The sequence below is a fragment of the Dufourea novaeangliae genome, unplaced genomic scaffold (genome assembly GCF_001272555.1).
Source record: "Dufourea novaeangliae isolate 0120121106 unplaced genomic scaffold, ASM127255v1 scaffold12, whole genome shotgun sequence".
Lineage (NCBI taxonomy): Eukaryota > Metazoa > Arthropoda > Insecta > Hymenoptera > Halictidae > Dufourea > Dufourea novaeangliae.
The window spans coordinates 2,837,450-2,859,473 of NW_015373886.1; the positions used below are offsets into that span (position 1 = coordinate 2,837,450).

At 33.5% G+C, this 22,024-nt stretch overlaps 1 protein-coding gene and 2 non-coding genes across 3 annotated transcripts in view; 2 read left to right on the plus strand and 1 right to left on the minus strand.

The window, feature by feature from the left end:
- Nucleotides 1-19,052, minus strand: part of LOC107194348 — a 112,179-nt gene extending 93,127 nt beyond the window's left edge. The window contains exon 1 of the mRNA XM_015583965.1: nt 18,847-19,052. Coding sequence (XP_015439451.1) covers nt 18,847-19,027 — 181 coding nt within the window. The 5' untranslated portion in view covers nt 19,028-19,052. The remainder of the gene's footprint in view (nt 1-18,846) is intronic.
- Trnae-cuc lies at nt 12,072-12,143 on the plus strand. The gene has a single exon. It is a non-coding gene; the product is annotated as a tRNA-Glu (tRNA).
- Trnae-uuc lies at nt 17,925-17,996 on the plus strand. Its single transcript has one exon. It is a non-coding gene; the product is annotated as a tRNA-Glu (tRNA).
- Nucleotides 19,053-22,024: the final 2,972 nt, after the last annotated feature.

Here is a 22,024-nt window from a genome sequence, read left to right on the forward strand (position 1 = left end):
CTGGAGATTCTCCAATTAATTATTACTCGATTGCAGCTGTTTATGCAAATTTACAGTTTTAGACACCGATATATCAAAAACAAAAGTGTACAGAATTTTGTGCTCTATACTAGACGTTTTAGTTTTAATTTTACTAACATCTTTAGTTTGCTACATTTTGCAAGTCAGAAAACGCTGTGTATGTATAAACATTTGAAATCTGATTATTACATTTGCAGTTTAGTTTAGGGACATTTTTCACGTGATTATTAGCCGATAATTTTGATAGAAGGTGCGAGATTATTGATGAAATAAATGCACGTGATTTGACTCTTTGTGGAAAAATGAATCACAAACATGGTGAAAATGAAGTTTGGAATATCTTTAAATTCACCTGCTAGTCAATATGGCTTGCTTGGTGTATCCTTTCCTGTTCTTATCGCTTGTACTTGTCGTAACGGACGAAACTTCCCCGGAAACCAAGCGTCCCATAAAACAGATTTATTACAAATTTTACCATCAAAACGGTACCTTGTTAGGGCCATATGTTTATGACTTACTCAGCAATAGATTAAATAATAAATATATAGACTACGGATTTAATGCGTTTATATTTTATAGTATAAAAGCGGTTGACTGAAACTCAATATAGTAAAATGTTTAATAAAAGTTAATGGGATTTCTATTTCATTTGGACCATTATGCAACTTTTAGCACCTACAGTAAACAAATTTTTGCTTCACGTGAGATTGTGTACATTAAATCATCAAACTTTGTATTTGCATAAATATCTGTAATGTATAAATAGATTACAAACCAAATCGTTTGCATATTGTAAAGACTAAAAATAGTGAAAGGGTTGAAGATTGGATTTCCAAGTGCTTCTGAAGCAAATTGCACAAATGGAGATCATAATTAAGAATATTAGATCGTTGTACGTGAGATCTGGGTGTTAATAAATTTTAGTAACAACTGGCCTTTTTGGGTCACACCCAGAGTAGTGGGAACCAATTAAAAATATTCATATACGTTTTCTGCCAAATATATATAATAACACTTATACTATCTTAAAATTCGACTGATTATTTAAAACACTTATTGTACTCAAAGTAATGGCATACCTATTTACATTTGCAGTAAAACAAAGCAAACATTTACTCACGTTTTCAGATATATTTCGAAAGCTAGAATTGATGAAATTCGATTAGAAACAGCGAACAGTACTACAATATTTGATTCTGAAGCACAAAGGATAGATGATTAACACATTATAGTCAGAATTAAATTATTCTGGTTGGAAATAATATAGGACGTTGCGGATATGAAATGCTGAATTAAATATCAAATGCACGCAAGTGCGACCAAAAGTAGATGTTTAATTTCCTGGCCTCAATAATCACCCATTTTAACGTAATTAATAGCAATTAAAATTTCGATGTATTATGCTAAACCGTTTCTATTAAAAAATATATGATCTACAATCTTCACTTTCATAACTGAGAATTATTTTTTGGAATTATGGTATGTAAGGGTGAAAATATGAGACATTGTAAATGTATACGTATATCTTTTAGCATTTAGAAGGAGTAACAGTTTATGTTTCTGTTTAATGATTCCATGCTACACAGGCCCATAAAAATCATGAGGAATCAATAAAACGGAAATAGAAACTGTAGGGGGATGGGGACGGGGGTCAGTTGAATCACTCGTGGCACGTGCCTTTTTTCGAAACTGATTTCTCTGCGATACAAATTTCTGGTCACGTATTTCGTCGCTCATCGGCATATTATAAAGTGACACTGATATCGGGAACAAGAAGAGGTTTATAACTATATTTGAAAACGGATCTCTTCGTAGAATTATCATACATCTCGTCGTAAGCACAGAATCTTATGTAGAAGTTATGAAAAACCGAAAAAATGGAGTTTAACGCGTTAAGTGACAATCTAATTTTGTTGACTATTCAACTCACGCCACTCAATCTTACTAGTTAGTAATAATTAGATTGCGGATCTTTATGCAAATTCTGATCTTTATAGATCAATTTATGGAACTGAAATTATTTTAAATAGGGTAGATGTCCCAATTACTGCCACCTTAAAATTGTAGTGTAACTTTATTTAATCATTTTAGGTGTTGTTTAATCTAATAGTTGTCTCCGTTTGGAACATAATATTATTTAACATCCCCTTCATTAAACAGAAAAATCTAAAATGTGCGAACAATTTTACTTTATTTTTCGACTTTTATTTTTCGACATTCATTTTTACACACCAGGTGCATACACGTGCATGTGTTTCTTTGTTTTTATGTCAATCAGAGTCCCAACTTAATAATAAAATTGTCTGTACACAATTCTTTACACGTTAAGTATTTATTAAGTAACATAAATAAAATGGCAGTATTAGGGACACTGGCAGTAATAGGGACATTCACCCTATTTGTTTCTTCTATTAAAGATTCTTTTGTATCCAAAGTGAAGTAACGTTTATACTGATCTTTACGAAAATTTTTCCTAGATTGTTTTGTGTTTAATCACATTTATAATAAATGTATCAAATCCGCAGACCCTAGATACTACAAGTAAACGTCGGAAATTATTATAAAAAAAGTGGAGTAGTGTCTGAATTCAGAAATTTTACAAGTAATTTTACGACATTAAAATGAGAATCACATCTTCGCTTGACATATTCCAACAAACTTCATAAAAATCCCTATTCTTTAATTTGTTATATTCGTTAATATTACTAAAATTAGGCTACACGTTCACGCTTTTCACAATTTTACCATTATTATTTTTATATTATTAATTAACATTATTTATATAGTCTCAATTTTATACGAATTCGTTTTAGAACAGTTTCTTTCTGTGACTTGCACCAATAAATAAATTTATTATTTTCTTAATAAGTTGATAACATAATTCAAATACAATATATCTTTATGATTTAGTATTTAATCAGGATGGAGGATGTTAAAGAACAATAATTCACATGATTAAGAAAGCATGTGCTTTTCATGTTGTTGAAAACGAAAGTTGAATATTACAAAAAATAATGGATTATTCATACAATATATTTAGTAATAATTACTATTTTTGAATAGTTTACACAAATCTAGAATTATCTAAAGATTTCTAAAAATCTATATAATATAGATAAAATAAAAACATTGCAAAATAAATGGCTATTTATAAGATACACAAATGACTTCGAGTCAGTACAGTAAAAGATTCTTTACTTATTCCCACATCGCGATAAACCTTCGATCTCAAAATTGAACAGACTTTCATGGATACTATCATTTCATGCACAAAATAATATATAAGACATATAAAAATTACAATACTTCAAAGACAGCATATCGATCGTTCAATTATTATATTTTCCAAGGATATAACAGTTTAGAAAAGTCTATGTTTTGCAATAATCATCGCAAGTAAATTAATTACCCCGGGAATATCCAGTCACACAGTTTACGTGTTAAATATAAACACCAATAATTTTAAACGCGAATATAATTGACAAATACTCGACCGCTTATCATTCTGCTACTTCCGTCACTTTTCACAGTTTGTTACGTGCACTGGTTTATTTATGTCATACATTTTATTTCTGTCACATACATCGAGATAACATGAAGCCGCGCACGAAGTTCTTTATTCACTTTGCCCGTCCGATATTTCATGTAGCCGCGGCTCGAGAAAAAATGTTTATTGGAAAACATGAAAAATTGATACCCGGGACTAGGAAACTCTAGCAAGCTGCTAAAATACATCACCGTATATGACATTACACTCCATCTTCGTGTTGTGCATTAAACAGGATTACAAAAGTTAAGATACAACACGAAATTTCTGTAGCCGTTTCGCAACATTTTCTTCGTCATACTGATCTATGTTGTACTAAATGCTGAGTAAAATTTTTACGATATATAATAATTCATTGTGTAATTTTATTTAAGGAAATGAATTAGTTCTAACACGTAGACTGTATTATAATGTATTATATTGTAAATATAATTAGCAATAGAATCACGATCTACATTATGAGTACACCTATTAACGCGTAAATATAATACATAGCAAAAATTGCAACAGATGTAAATATTGTTTCCCGATATCCATATAGTAATACTTTTGGCAGTCAACGTGTTAATTTTGTTCTGATTAAATGTATTAAGACCGTAATTTCATTGTTAGTGTTTGTGTTATCTTTATTGTAGCAGTAGATTTTTTCTATATATTTGTAAATTATGCTCTTCATAAAAAGATGTGTTCCTTTTTAACGCACTAATCGTTGGATGAATATGCACAGACGTGCTCAATGAGGTATGTGACTTTCTTTCACAGATCAGATAGCGTGTTTATGAATCTACATATAACGTTCCTTGATTTTGAAAATGCAAGAAAATGAAGATTTTAATGAAGTTTAATACTATTTATGTGTTAGCACCAACGTAGTAAATCTTCCAGTGTAAAATTCAAAATTCTTTCTTATTTTAATTTTTAGATATTGGTACCTGTAATTGTGAATTTGCATAAACTTCCACAGTCTAGTAATCGGTGAAGAGGTTCCTTATTTTTCAACAGATTTGTTTTATTTATTGTTTGACCTCTAGAATTAATATTTTAATTTTAAACATAAAATTCTGTTCTAAATACTGTCATCCATCTGTGGGTAACGTGGCAGGTAATACGATAAAACTTAATCTAATATAGGAAATGATTATTAATGATATCCCCTCGTTAAAATTTAGAATAAAGTTCCAAACAGTTTATTCCGCCATCCAGAGTTTAGATTTTAAATTCGATTAAGTTAACTCTTCGAGGATGAATGAGTCAAAGAATGCCACTATAGTCGAAAGTTTCTATTCTTTCTTTTTTGAAATACCATTTTTGCTAGAAGAAATAATAAAACAAAATACACTAGTAGTAAATTGAGTACATATTAAAAATATTCTAGATTTTCGTCTGCGAAAGATTGAATATTTTTAACATTACTCAATTGATAACGTGGCAATAAAAATGTTATTAACGACAAATAGAGTAGCGAATAAAACGAATAGGTACTATTCAGGCTACATAGTGTATGTTTTGAAGGACATACTAAGCAGAGGAAAATGAAAACACAGACGCGACCGGATTGTGAGTGAACTTCATTTGTCGGGATTACCACGTTGAAATTGCTCTTCATCCAGATTCGTACGGCCAGTGCACGCGTCTGGCATGCAGGTTTAATTCTCGCGACGCAATAATTATGAAATCAAACGAAATATTTGCCCTGGTTATACTGAAACGCATTCAAACAAATGTTCAAAAATATTCTGAGAGCAATTAAATTACTTTGAAGCATAAATAAATAAAATTTACGTCTTATATAAGTGGTTATGGCAACAATTACTATGCTTACTCGGATATTTACATGCACAAATAAAAATTAAATAATCATGATACTTGAATAACAAAAATAAAAATAAAACATCTTGGAGTTTTTTTAAAAAACGCAGATAACATATTTCTTATGTGCCCCTCTACATAATTTTACGTTAAAAACTAAACACCTTTCGTTTCAAACATTTTTCGATCTAACGATTAGTTTACACGTGTAAGCGTAAAAAGTAAAAAGTATATTTCGAGCCACAAAATTTAAGGGGCTGTTTCCCCCTTCAAACTGTTCTTTAACAAAAACATAAAAAAAATTCATATTCAATAGTTCTTAATTCTCTACAAATTCATGTCAATTTGAAGGGAAAACATGTTCGTTCTGAGGATACTCCCTTGTTAGTACAACTATCTGACAGTATAATCGCTAATAACTAAATATAAGCAGTTGATGCGACGTTAAAACTCGTTAAAAAAAAATCACTTAAATCATTCTTGATTATTTCCTAGACACAGTTCATATATTACAACAACGTTCATTCAAATTTTTCAATTCTTTCCGGCCATCCGATTTCCATTACCAATGGCTCAAAATGGTCCAACCGGTTAAGAGCCTAACACAACCCTTTCCGCTTCCGAAAGTATGAAACGGTAACATTTGCCAAACCGCGACAGAAAGAGGATAATAAATCCGACAAGAGCGTTTTCAAAAGCAGGAACCGAGAAAAGCAACGGGGGGAGAACCTGCGATAAAGGTTCATATGTTGGGATTACGAGGTTGCTCCCTTTTCATCCCTATCGAGCAGCTTGACCTCGCTCGCGCGTGGTACCTGCCTACGATCCTCGTGACTATTTACAAAGTGCTCTGCAATGGGCATCAGACACGCGAGACACGTACTTTCCACACGGCGAACACAAACTTCGCGTGTCTGTCCCGCATGTGTGCACAGGCCCGGTTTATTGCAGAGTTTTCGACGTTTGTAATTGTATATCCACGCCTCCGGATCGACTGAGAACGCACGAGGGAAATAGGGAAATTGAGCTGACGAGACAGAGAGAAAGTAGTCATCTTTTTGCGTATTCGTATACCTACGTACAGGGGAGACTGGGTTAAAAGTATGTAACAATTTTTTATTTTTATAAAATATGTCTATATTTTAGATAGAGATTTAATGTTAATTTATATGGATGAATTGGAGATTCAAGATTAGTTGCATAGAGATGAGCTGTCTTTCAATTAACTGATACAAATATTATGAGCGTGAAAATTAACCGAGCTGGATTGTTACGTTTTGCCCCAGCTTGGGGTTAAAAGTAACAACACTGGGATAAATTGAACCACAATTAGATTAAACCGAATTGTGCACAATGAAAAACAAGAAATAATTAGAACTAACTTTAATTATGAAGAATCCACATAACATTGAAGTTTTCTCATTAACTGGGGTCAACGTAACATTATTCTTAATCAAAAGATATACAACATAACATAAATTGTTTTCTGATAATTAGCACAACAGAACATTATCTTCTTAATAAGATCCACTAATTATTATAAGTAGTTATCATAGTTTACTCATTATTTGTTGTCATAGTGCTCTCTTTTATTTAGAAAGGTATAAGCCTTGTTACAACCTACCGTTATTATTTTCAACCCCGGTCTTCACTATCTCTGTTGATGTATACACGATGTTAATAAAAATGTAGAACACTTCCACAAGGTGGACAGTTCCATTCCAAACGAAAATTAAGAATGACAAAATTGCGTTCGAGGCTTACGAAATTCATGAAGTATTTACGAAAATTATTCTACCCACCTCCTAAATCTCGTTAAAAGGAATTTTTTAAATTAGAAAAACTTATTTCGTTCGGAGTATACTTGGGTGTAGGTATTTACGATTCTTAGGAGATAGGTGAGATAATTTTCATAAATATTTTTGCTACTACTTAAACATAAATAAAGGGGTAGAACATTTCTTAAAGCAAAGAAAAGCTTTAAAAGTTGTTTACGCTGGTATGTATACAAGGGATGTTTTCCAACCCCAAAAGTCAATTTCCGTCGAAACTTAATGCAGCACAGTTACATAGTAATTTTAGACCACCTACTCGTCCACAAAGTCACAAAAAACTGATTCTGACATCAACCTAACCCACGTTGTTAGTTTGACATGTCGATTCCACCCTGTGGAAGTGCCCCTCATTTTTATGTATAAATTCCATAATTAACATAATACATAAAATATACATATTTAATATAGAAAATTATATTATTATAAATGGAAAACTTTAACATTTCTGAAGATCAGAATATTGTAGGTCATAGAAAATGGCACATGGGTTATACACGTAAGAAAATGTTTTTCACATCGATTTTATAAAAATATGTTTGAAACAAAGTATTCTGCATAAAATATCTTTTTTATTATTCCATCATATATGTTTAAAAAATCGATCAATCGATCAACACTCTCTATATTCAATACAATACAAACCCTGTACAGAATATTCACGATTGCTTTTATTGAATTTGATTACTTCATCAATTAATTTAACTATTACCTAAACATGTTGTAGGCTGTATCAGATGAAACTGCTGATATTCGAATAGTTAATAGTCAATGGAAAGCAGGAAACCGAGAAAATGAGCCTCTTGGTGTATAATTATACTTACAGAAACACTTCAACGAAGCTGAAGCTCAGTTTGTTAAACATTCACTCGGTATTTACCTTTAGCCTTGATGTGGAAATTATAATATACATGTATCGCGAGTAACATTCTCCAAAGCACTTGTCACTTTCACTGTCGAAATTATACTGACTGTTCAGTCCATCCCTTTCAGAGGGATAAAGTATCCGTTTTGAAAAGGCAAAACAAAAGGAGGGCGGGAGGTGTAAGGACCATAGGAAGTCTGTCATCGTAGAGTTCCATTATTTACATGAAAGGTTTAAACGGTAAAATTTTTAATGATTTATGACACTGCGATAATTCGTACTTCTTCTAGTACGATTTGTATTTATTTTATTTTGAGGACAATTGTACAGTGCATTTATGATCAGAGGTAAGGGATCTATGCAAAATAAATCGCACAAATTTTGCCAAAGTAAGATCACGTAAGTTACGGTTTGACAAATTATAACTCATATTATCGATTTTATCGGTTAATAAAACGTACTGCAATTGCTTTTATTGCCTTATCATAAAACGTAATTGTGTGAATAATTCCAGTCGTCGCACAACGTTATATATTTTAGTGAACAATGAATGAATGAATTGTAACATATTTTTTTTATTTAAATTTATATTTCCATTTAATTCATTCGTACCACTTTTGGTACAGTTTTCAACAGTAGTAGTTTGACTACAGATTTTATGAATTTATAGTACACGCAATTATGAAAAGAATAATAAAATAAGGAAACTTTTGAAATTGAATAATATTTCTATTTTATTCTTACTCAAGCATGACTTTTAACAAACAACACAATTTCTTATGGGATTTCAGTCCCTGTAATTTAATTTCTGAATAAGTAAATTTGCATAAACATCTGCAATCTAATAATAATAATTTACTATCATTCGCGTATTAATAATGAACATATCGATAATTGCGCGATAGATAAATTATAATACTTAAAATTGAATAATAAAGTGAAAGGACACATCGAAATGTTTATAATGTATCCGTCGAAGCGAACAACATTTTCCAACAGTACCAGGAAGTATTGAACGTGTCAGAAATCAGTGATGTTCTAAGTAACACTGCACTTTGTTGATTATTTAGCAGCGATGAGGGACTGGACGAGCATTCTCCCCTTGAAGAATGGCGGTACGAAGAAAGAGATTTTTAAGGAACGTGCGTGGTTTTCATACGCCACCATGTTTACGGGACTCGTCGAATGGTAACGCCTCGCCAACCATATTGTGCGAGAGACTTTATTAAAGTCGTACTTGCATATCATTCTCTGTTACGTTTCATACTCAGAGGAACCTCGCGTGGAATTCCTGAATGCATCTAATTCGACGAATTCCACGTAGTACGGACGAGACTTTTATTTGACGGAGCATTCTGTCTGCGAGGTGCACCAGACACTATCTTATGTCATGTACTTTCGAAAAATTGTGTGCTTAAAGTATTCGCCAGCTGGTTTTTTCTTTGTTATTGAACTTTTTCATTGTGGAATGTACTGTAAACATGATTGATTAAACTGGCAACAACTGGATGAATGATGGAAACAGATGAAACGTGCTCAATATTTTATACTATAAAATTGTATTAATTAATTTCTTCCGAATACTTTCACAAATTGCTAAAAAAAATTAAAAAATTTGGTTTTCCCTTGAATTTTGTATACTTGATTAAAAAATCTGCACTGGTTCATTTTTCACATTCAAAGAAATACTTTTTTGTGAGGTTTTTGACTGGAAAATCGGCAACTAGCATAACATTATTGATTTATTTATAAAATTCACATCGCTTTATGTGTTACGTTGCTGGGAAATAAATACCAGCTTGATCATTTTTAGATTTTTATTGTCCGTACTATAAATGCAAAATAGATGAAATATTCCTAGGTACCTTTATGGCATTGTCATTACATATTAAACTTTGATAATTTGAAATAAATGCCACCTCGAATATTCTTATGCATGTATATAAAATAATAGAAAATTCTAACACAACACGTAGGTATGTACTACATAGTTCATTATCGATTCTGATGAATTAGGTAAATCATAAGTAAATATGACCCAAATTGTGTCGTGTTTAGCATCATTTTAAATAGAAAAATCTCATCAATATGTTCATAAAAGTTTGATTAATAAAGAACGGAAAATAAAAAAGTTTTATCGTTGCATTAGTATTGTCTCACCAAAACCCGGGAATGTAACCTTTTTGCGGGCTCGCAACGTTCAGTCGTCGGCTCGTGAACGGGAAGCCGTCTTGGCTCGCTGCGGCAACAAAGTATGCGGTTGCCGAGTTCCAAGCCCCCCCCCCCCTTCCGCCGGTGGTGGGGAAAACGCCTGGACAATAATCGCATATCAACAAAGTGTCAATAATCGGGAGGACTCTGTACTTATGAAATGTTCGAAACTGACCAGTTAGATTAGAACCTACTTGTAATATATTTCATCCCATCTCTAGATACACGAAACCAAAATCTTGTGATCATAAGAATTACGCAACAGATTTGCCAATGTCAGTCGTACATTGAAGAGGGAATTCCTACAGTCCTGTTTTCCCAGTGAAACGCGTCGTCGACCAAGAATTACAATCAAAATCTCCGCTTGAATACCTGCAGAAACACCGACAGGAATCTGGAGTAAGCATCAGGTTGTCCGGAAATCGGTCCGATCGTCATCTTCGCGAGCAGATCCGCCAGACGCAAGGACAAATCCTTGGCATTCAGGGCTCGACGGCTTCGTATTCAGCAGGCCAGTAGTAGTTCTCCCGTTGCGCGACGCTCGTGAGTCATGCTATGCGAACGACGGCCTCGCATTCGCATGCAGGATGCCTACTACATAGCAATTTCAAGGGAACTCCGGAGGGGGAGGTGGAATTGCCGACATTGTAAACACGCCTATAAACCTGGTGCACGCGAGTCAAGAACCCTGCGCGCGCGTGTGAAACGTATGTATGCAATTAATCCGCTAGAATAAGTTCAGAAACGATAAGACATGCACGTAATGCAGCGATACGAAGATTGCAAGTTTGCATTGACGCAAACGGTCACCACTTCGAGCATCTCCCGTAATGTACGAAAATTTATTTTACTACCACATTTGACCTTACATGACCTTCAATGATAGCTCGAAGAAGTCGTCTTAACACCGGGTATCACATCACGATAAAAAAAAGATAGCATTCCATTAAAAAAAATAAAGATGACCTTGAAATCTCCTCTATGCCTTCACCCACGCAGAAAATGTTTGAGTCATAATATGACCCCCCTCTATACCGTGTAAGTTTTGTATATGTATAACATTTTTTCATGTTATTAGAAATAACGGCAATATTCAAAATGGACATAGTTATTGGACCACCCTGTATATTAAGCTGATAAGGAATGTCGCCAATATCTGCTGTTATGTATAGTATTATAATTTTATACAGTTTACATACACGAATTATACTGACATTCACTACAATTAAACTTAATTCTGTACATTCTAATCTGTATTACATTATAATAACAATTAAACAAATTCTATAAGGACAATTAAACAAATTCTATAAGGACAATTAAAGAGAAAATACATGAGATTGTAACATATTTAAGCAATTATTTCCCAACCATCAAACTAAAACAATTTTTGGACTGAAATATAAATGAGTGGAAAATTTAAGAATAGAAGAGATGCTTTATAAATTTTTCAAACATGATTAATAATAATACTCAAAATTATATTAAGAAAGTTAGACAACAGAACGGAAAAGCATCACAGTTCTTCAATCCGAAATCAAATTAATAAGTTTAATATATTTCTATATCTATATTTTTTTATAAAAAGAAGTCTTGTTTATAATTGTGTTAAAGTTTATAAATAATATTTTATACTATAAATAATATGACTCCACTTTTTAGCAACGATATTTCATTATGTTTCCTAAATAATGATGTATTTATTTTATACAGATATATTTGTTATAAATTATATGTTGAATAACAAATTTTGGTTTCTTCTAAATCTTCAGAATCATACAATATATCCGGTATGGTCTAGTGGCTAGGATACCTGGCTCTCACCCAGGAGGCTCGGGTTCGATTCCCGGTACCGGAATATATTTTTTCCAAAAATAATTATGTGGGTATTTATATTATACCAAATAAAAACCTGAAGTTTCATCTTGTCTATTTTTAGGTATATTGCTTCTTTTATGAATAATAATCGAAAGACGGAATACTGGTATCGTGTATATTGTAACTAATTTTCGGTAAAAAAAGAATATAGGGTACATGAATGCTTTAATATAATTCATCAGTTTCAAAAGATAGTCCATAGCACATCAAAGAAGTAATACAGTTCCCAAAAACAAATTCAAATTCACCACAATCTCCGACACCAATGTAATTGTTTCATAGTTCTAACGAGGCTAACAACGTCATTGTATTGTAATAACCGATGTGACTACAATCAATAAAAGGAATGAAACGTTCAAAATGATATTTGTAAAAAGATCTCAGACATATTTGATATTTTCACTGCACACACTTTTGCTGTTGACACAAAACCATGGGGTCAATCCACGGAAATCGTCAACCTTTCTTCAATAAATCATATCTATTGAATTAACAAAGAGATCAAAATGAGCTTTGTGGGTACTTTAATGATATTTTTTAACCATTTATTTTGCAATTGTTTTAAATAAATGGCCTGATTTTATACCGGGGAACTGTTTAAAAATTTGAAAAAAATGAGGATATAGCCCTATTTGTCCTCTTTATGGACATATCTTCGAAAATATGGACACTTAAAAATTGGCCGTATGAAAATTAATTGAAGTGAACGCTAGATCGAATAACACCGGCTCGACCGGCCAATCCGTGTGGTACTATGTAGGCTAACCGGTCGAGTCTTTTAACTTCAATCATTTTTCGTAGGGCTAATTTTAAAGTATCCACATTTCTTTAAATTTGTTCACAAAGAGGACAAATAGAATTACATCTTCAATTTTTTTTTTAAATTTTCAATTGGACCCAAATTGCATTTCTTTAAAACAATTACAAAATAAATGGTTAAAAAATATCTTCTTCCAACTGAAATAATTTTTATTTAGTACTTTTATGTCGACGACCCAGCGACTGTGACCTCTTTTTGTAAGTGGGATCAAAGTAAAAATGTCAAAAATATTTTTATGAATATCTCAGAAATTAAAGCCGAGGGTTACGCATATAGGAAGAAGTTGTTCAGAATGATGACCTTGACAACATGTTTTAAGGTCACTGAAATCAGTGAAGTGGACCTACTTCTATATACCTAATTACCAAAAGTTTTGCTATTTACAGCGTTAATCACGGTTAGATATCTGCGCTTCTGCACTGCACGGTTTACAGTGAAATCTCCCGCAGCGAAAGGGTTAAAAAAAAAAACAGTAGAATCGAAATATCGTGCAAGTCGAGAGGGTTCGGTATAAAATGCATTCGACCCTAACTTTGACTTAAAGTTTCAGAAATAGCATTGAAATGTAGTCACCTTTCCGTACAAGTACGCATAAGGAGGCAACGAGTGCAGATTGAACGGTACCTTGGCGGTCACGTTCCTCCACGCCCTGTGATTACTGAATATTTAACGTCGGCTAGCAGACGTTTAACTTCCTCATCCAACGGCGTGAACCGTAATCGGCCGTGATCGTGCGATTCAACATCGGCCTGAATAAGCCTTTGTCCTGAGATTTAGTGTTATCGATCCGGCGAGGGGTTGCAGCCTCGATAATATGCCATTCCGGTTTCCATTTCGCGGGGTGTGTAGTATCACCAGGACTTTTTTCCTCGACTCGTATTTCGTGGTCGCAATTATTGTAGAGTTCCTTCATACCTACGAAGATAGCGTATTAACCCCTTGTCTTACAAAATCGAGTGGCACGCGATAACGATTTTAAACTGAATTTAGTAAACATGTATATTATTCGTTTTCTTTGAATCGACGTGAAATACTGTTTCACTGGTATTAACATTTAAGATTTGGAATAAATGTAGCACTTCTCATAAAAATAGAATTCCTTTCGTATCTGGGGAAAATATTAACGACAAAGTAATTCTTGAGAGTGAAGTCGTGAAAAAATTAATAAAAATATGGGTCACTTACACAGGATGGATTCTACATGCCAAATTGAGGTGAAAATAAAGAATGAGGAAATAACGTCAGGGGCTTCGTTTTTGAGTTATTAATACTTTACTGACCGGTAGCCTATTAATAGACTTTTAAATATCAGTACTTATAGACAAGAAGCCTATTAATTTACCTTTAGATCCGGGTTAAAGAAAGAAATTGTAACATTATTCTATTAGAGTTCGTGTTATTTTTCATGTATATAATTTGCTACTGTGATTGAGCTGTTTAATAATATAGTAGCTCCTTGGCTGTGGAACGTTAGATCTACTAAACCTATTAAATAGCAGCTGATAGGTAATGTGTTAGTTGTTGAAAATAGGTACGTGCAAAATATGTACGAAATATGTCTGGCGTTATACTATTTAAGGTAGCTTTCGCATTTGGTATCGTATCTCGATGGGGCTCCATATGGCCCTTCAAAATTTAATTTGAATGATTAATATGTTAAACTACTTCAAAATACATAAATGGTTGAAAAATTTACAACTAAGTGGGAAAAACAAAAATTTTGTTTCCTTACTGTCTCCCGGAAAATACCACCCAACGCACTGAAACCTAAGTTTGCATGTTTTGATCTTAATTTTCAGTTTCATTTGAACTTCAAAATATCGTTTCTTTCGTGCCATCATAATTTCCATAACAAATTTATAACCAGCTAATTTTTGACAAAAATATAATTTTTTATAGTTAAATAAGAAATGATTAATCTTTCACTATCAACTACAGTTCCATAAGGCTCGTGTTAAAAAGAAACTTTTGTAACGTTCCTTTTTCAATAATTTTATCGTTGACCTTGCAATTTTTTGATAGCAATTGAAAGTTGAAGTTTTTAAGAATGTTCTGCTACATTTTCAACTAAATTTATAATTATTAAAAATTTGCGGAAGCCACCTTAAACAGCCGATTTCCAGATAATACACGGGCTTGATTAATGGCCTAGTGAAACGAATGAACGAAATGAAATTAATGAAACCAACTCGTAAAACAGTTAAAAAACCCGCCTGGCAAGTAGAATAACTCGTTACGTCTAACGTATTTTCCGCGTCCTTTGTTCGTATTTTTAACAATAAATAATTCGGGTACGAAGACTTGAACGTAATTTCGTCATTCTTGATTTTTGTCCTAGTTTGGTAAATAGAATTCAGTCTGAAAAATCACCACATTTTGATAAACAGCCTCTATAGGTATTAGTAATATTAGTATTCTACTGAAAAGATTTATTTATCAAGTTTATAACACTTGTTCTGTTTCTCCCGCTTGGCGGGAGCAACATGACCGCTCTATTAGCAATTCTCTAACTCTTTCGAGCAGTGTAGATATTCTAGATTCTAGATAGTCTAATGATATCTTCCGTCGGAACGTGAAAACGCCGGAAATGCCTGGTTGTCAGCTGAGATGCATGCAAATGTTACTGATTCACCGTTTCGAAGTTGCATTGTACTTTGAGACGTTCGTTGCACCTGGTTGCTTTGTATTCTACCCCGACTGTAGAGAATCTGTTTGCTTTCGTAATTGGTACTGTGATTTATTCTAAAATGGTCACGCAAATGCAATTGTGGCACTCAGTGTTTCTCATTATATGTACACATGGGAGTTACCAAATTAAGGATGATAAATTCGTTGTTAATAATATCGAATTACGCCAATGTCAATTATTTTACCTTCTTAACCCCTGTATACTAGTCAAAGAGCTATGGTTTCAATATTCTTTGAATTAAACTGAACTAAAGTTGAACTTGAATTGGAAAAAAATATTCACTTACTATTGAATTGTAATATAATGTTAACCCACAATTTAAAAATTGGTAGATTAATAAAATAAGTATTATTACACCAAATAAATGACTAATTTCAAATTATTTCGTTCTGTGTATGTAATATTGCACACGTGTTCAAAAATCTCTACTCTGAGGGATTTAGTAACACGAAATACAAAAGGCATAATCATTTTACGCTTGCTGATTAAATAGTTACTGTTGGGACACTGGAAGGATTAATTTCGTACGTCACAGATTTAGTTCTCAAAACTTTTTTTACGGACTATATCAGGTGTCAGAAACTTTTTAATTAAATTGAAGTACACAGAAAGCTACGGTCAGTCGCGGTCAGAAAATTTATTGTAAAATGTATTTTATAAAAAGTTAGTTATGCTGTAGAATTTGTTGTATAAAGATTTTACTGAATTCACTGTCTCTAAAAAAGTTCGTGACGAGAACTTCAAAAACACTCGGACTATATAGGATACGACTATAATGATTGCACAATTGAAACTAGAGTGATTACTGGTGCCAAAGTTAAAAACATTGAACACTACTTGGTGAGAAATTTTATTTTCAAGAAGAAGGGAAAAATGTTTCCCTAATTTTTAGGATTAGTCATTATTATTCTTAGATAGGTACTGTACTTGTTCATGCAATTTTTTAAGTTTCAAAGTAATGCAGAAAAAATGTGTAAGCTCGAGATACTGTACAGAACTTGATATACACAGCAATAAAACAGTACGAGTTTATTGTGCTGGATTAGTATGAACGTCTTGTCATGGTTTTCTCAAAAGTGGAACGAAATTAATTGTTGCACAACCTTGATTAAATCATTAATACAATCTTCAAACTTTTAATCTGTATGTATACATATACACGCACACGTTTACAGATAGTAAGATTTCCTACATAGTTCCATTTTGTAGAGATGTAGAACTGTTTTCAATATAGAACGAAACATTGACACGATCGAAATAAAAAGACTAATATTGAATCTATGGTCTGTTCCACTAAAGAGAAGCCCTGGGAGGTAAGCCCGAGTTTTCGCGGTGTTGCCGCGATCGCGACACGTCTTCGGCGCTTGTGTCTTTCTCACTCTTCGCGTCTTGGCCAATGACGTTCGACCGTCGATGTGCGTCCTCGTCTACGGTCGTCTGTCTCCATCGCACGTATTACAAACTTCTCGAGAAGGACCTACCTACAATCTCAAGTAGTGGGGACTGCGTTCGGCACGCGCCCGTCAATCATCCATTGTCTGGAAATGGCGGAGAATGTTGAGATGCTGAACGTTTTCACACGTCAAGAGTTAAAATACATGAATAAGAAACAGTTTATTTCTTTTGAAAGAATGTATTGTACCCAAATATTGAGCAACATATTAAAAGGGGATTAAATTAATACGTAGGTTTTTAAACGCTATACGTGGAAATCGCATGGTAAAGAAGGAAGTTGGTTTACCGAGCGTCTGAGCGAGAGGCTCTCGTGATGCTCGTGCCGAAGGATGGAAAGAGACATACAGTGTCATTGGGACCGTGACAACGTCGCACGAAATACGCAGCTCGCGTTGGATCCCCACCATGCCTCGCGTCGAGGAAGGGAAACCCCTCAAGGATCTTCTTTAGTGGGATAGACCATAGTACCGCTACAGTAGAAACGTTGCATAATTATTCACTTAAGTGTTTCTCATATCCAAAAATATAACATGACTTTCACAATTTGGACAAGAAATTACGAGTATGCTATTTTTAGAAAAATACCTGTTTAACGTTGCATTTTTAAATCATAAATTACATGACATAATAATATGGTTTTAATGTTTCCAATAATATATGGATAAATATTGGGAGAATGAAGAATATTAATTTAATATATTAAACTTTGAAACAATTTAAAATAATAAATTGTAAGGAACATATCAACATGTCAACATATACGGACTTATGATAAATCCGAGCAATCTTCTGCATAATCCGGTATGGTCTAGTGGCTAGGATACCTGGCTTTCACCCAGGAGGCTCGGGTTCGATTCCCGGTACCGGAAATTATTTTTTTTGTTTTTTTTTTTTGGCATAATTATTATTTGTACCCTACTTAAACATGTCATAGAATGATGATTTTTTTACAGAGAAATAATAATAACAATCCTAATAAGTAAACTACATATGCACATTTGTATGTATTTTTGTAGAGAGACAAATTTATATATCATTGATATTTGTGACATTTTAATTTCAAGCAAATGCAATTTCTGTAAATAAAGATTATGCACTTTTAAATTGTAAGCAACAAATGTGTTAGTAGCGATTAAATGATTTTGACTGATCAAGTGACTTGCAGCGCAATAACAAGGGGAAACATACATATATTCTACCTGAATAAGTAAGTTCGTATTTTAAATGTACGATCTACCACTACAAAAAAAATATATAAAAGGAAGGTATTTATGCTATAAATAGTACTCTTGCAATTATTATTCCTATCCTATAATCAATGTTGTAAAGAGAATATAATTACAACTGTAAATTGAGAATTGTTAAATAAATGCTGTACATAAGAAGCCAGACGATTTTTATCACTTTGATTCAACATACATTGTGTCTCTAAATGAAACGATCAAACTGCACCTGTATCTATGTAAGAAGTAAGACAAAAAATTAGACTCCTTAAAGAATTATAACAAAAGAAACAAATTCTGTACCTACGCTAATGTTTTTATCGCTGTATCAATTTCACTGGTACGAGGCATTTATTTTTCATATTTTTATTATAACTCCTGAACAAGGGATATTTAACTTTATCGTATTTCTTCTCATATAATATGTTAGTGCAACTTGAACGTTCGCTTTAGATGCATTATGTATACTGTTTGATATAAAAACGTGGAGTCTTACTTGAAAGGAAAAGGTCTTGGAGGGCCTGGGCAGCCTGGCATAGGAGAGCCCATGTTTCGGCAGCGGCTAATCCTGTTCCTCGCAGAGAAAGGACATCCCCCGCCACAACAGCAAGACCAGGTCCCGCGCTCAGGTCGGTCTGCATCCTGTACAACAAAGAAATCACCATATTAAACTCCATAAATCCTGAAGCAACATTTTTAATAGATTCACATTCCTTTTTTTCTGGGATTTCATCAATTGTAATTTAAGAAAAACAATAAAAACGTTATAAAAAAAAATGAAAACACAGCAAAATGTGATTTTATTTCGTATAAAATCATAAAATGTTTTTTGTTTTCAAAAATATCCAGATTTTTCAAACGCCTCAAATTTTATTCATTGTACGTTTTAATATGAAATCATGTTTAATCAATATTACACATAGGTCAATGAATTATATTTATATTTTTCCACTGTCGAATGATGTTTTGCACAATTAAAGAAGAATATTTAAATAATTTAAGAATAAAGGATTGGATACTTTGTTGTGTGATAATGAAATGTGAACATCACAGAATATTCTCATAATAGATTAAGTACTTGATTGATTTCAAGTTTAACTGCATCAAACTAATAAATGATTCTCTTATAAATACAATATATCTTCACGCCCTCATTCTTGATAAAAATTGCGTAAGCTTTTGGAGAACTGTAACAAACATCACTGACAGAGCTATTGCTTCTAATTTTTTTGAAAATAAATCCTAAATTTTCAATCTTCAATTTTCAATTTTCACAATATTGGATACATTGTGACCACTAAGTGTCAGATAGTTCAACCACATATTCTTCTACTTCAAACTTTTCGTGGTAGTCTCCAGCTGTACGTGTTCGTTTCTGATTATTCAATGAACATTTCTGTATTTACGAATGTAACGAAAATAGTTCGAGGTGTGTTATCTGTCTATGGTCTGTTTTTCGAAAGAAGAGCCCTCAGGGGTCGCCCTGCCTCGGCGCGTGGCCTGGTGGGGATCCAACGCGAGCTGCGTATTTCGTGCGACGTTGTCAGGGTCTCAATACCACTGTGTGTCTCTTTCCATCCTCCGGCACTTCGGCACGAGAGTCTCTCGCTCAGGCGCTCGGTAAACTAACTTCCTTCTTTACCCTCCGATTTCCACGTGTAGCGTTTAATAACCTACGTATAAATTTACTCCCCTTTTAATACGTTGCTCAATATTTGGGTACAATACATTCTTTCAAAAGGAAAAAACTTTTTCTTATTCATGTATTTTAACTCTTAACGTGTGAAAACGGTCGTGGATGATTGACAGGCGCATGCCGAACGCAGTCCCCACTACTTGAGATTGTAGGTAGGTCCTTCTCGAGAAGTTTGTAATACGTGCGATGGAGACAGACGACCGTAGACGAGGAAGCACGTCGACGGTCGAACGTCATTGGCCAAGACGCGAAGAGTGAGAGAGACACAAGTGCCGTAGATGTCTCGCGATCGCGGCAACACCGCGAAAACTCGGGCTTACCTCCCAAGGCTCTTCTTTCGAAAAACAAACTATAAGTCTAGAGAACAAGTTCAGGCCAACTCATATTGAACATTGTTCATTTTGTTCTAAATATAACAGATCTCAGTGTGCAAACACCTTTTGTATTCACTGGAAACATTAGTGATTTCTAATTTCTAAAAATACATCAAAACTCAACATAAAAGAATGCCCCTCCTCGATGACACTCATGTTTCATTCACTTTTTCCATTGCAATTCTGTCAACTGGCGGATTCATGTTAAAGGAGACATCTAACGTTTGAAGTTAGAAACAAAATAATGCTTGTATCTCTGAATTTGTAAATGCTGATGCAAATTTTGTTAAGTTAATTTAATTAGAAATCACGTGTTTTCGAAATGATATTTCCATTCAAGGATTAGTCTCGTTTAGGCTTTTAAGTTCGTTATCGATTCTTCATCCGTAGACAATACATCAGAGACTAGCGCGGAACAAGTTGCGAACAGTGACTGGCTTCGATGAAAACAGGGTTGAAGCAACGTGTCGCGCAGCCCACCAAGAACAAACAAATGTAAACAGGCCGGAGGCGTGCATACTGGATGTATTGAGCTTGTTGGGCGCAGAGCTTCGATTATTTCAATCTCTTTTGTTCAACGTGTCGCTTCCGCTCCATTTTACCTTGCTGAGCCTACGAACATAAACGCGTCATAATTAATTCGACCGCTGTTACACGATCGATTTTGTAACAAAATTATGGAAATCATTTTAAACCTTACGCTATTAAGGATGATTATAGTTACTCGATAAATTTATTTAGGTGTCTCTTGTTCTAACAACCTGCGGTTTGTTTATTGTGTGCAACGAAAGTATTTCAGTGTTGTTATTATAATGATCGGTAATAATAGTGATAATAGGTATGTGTATTCTATTCGTGAAAAGATGCACACTCTAAGCTTGGGACACATGCCATAAAGTACAGAGGGGGGAGACGTAACTGATAGATTGAAAAAACTTATAATTTGTTTATTTGTTAATACTTCTTTAATATCTTGTTTATTTTACAGCGAAAATTGAAGAGATTTACGTATAGAGAGGTACCGTATTGCTGAACGAACAAAAATTTACTTTTACAATGAAACTTTGAGGAAACAGTTCCCAAATTACAGAATTTCACAAAATGGTGATTTTAGTTGGCCACCGCGATCGCCCTATCTAAACACGCCAGATTTTTTCCGTTGGGGTTATCTAAGGGAAAAAGTTTAAGATAATAAGCCGCAAACTGTTCAAATTCTAAAAGACAGCATTCGAGGACAAATCGCCGTAACACCTGCAAAAGTTGAAAGATTAATGGAAAACACCATGAAAAAACTATATTCTTGCTTTAAAAATCATGGTGCACACTTAACGGATATAAATAATTTTCCACACTTAATATAAAAAAAGGCCAACAATAAACTTTTATTTGCAACTTCAATGTATCGTTTATTTCACTTCGTTTCAATGTTCTTGCAAAAATAAACCCATCAGTTAGTTTTTCCCCATCTTGTAGTATGTGTACACTTTGCATTTTTTTAAAAATATTATCAAATCATATTTAGATTACGAAGTAGAAGTATTTATTTAACAATCAATTCAAGTGTTTGTCACTGTGAAACTCGACAGGTACAAGATGACGCCATT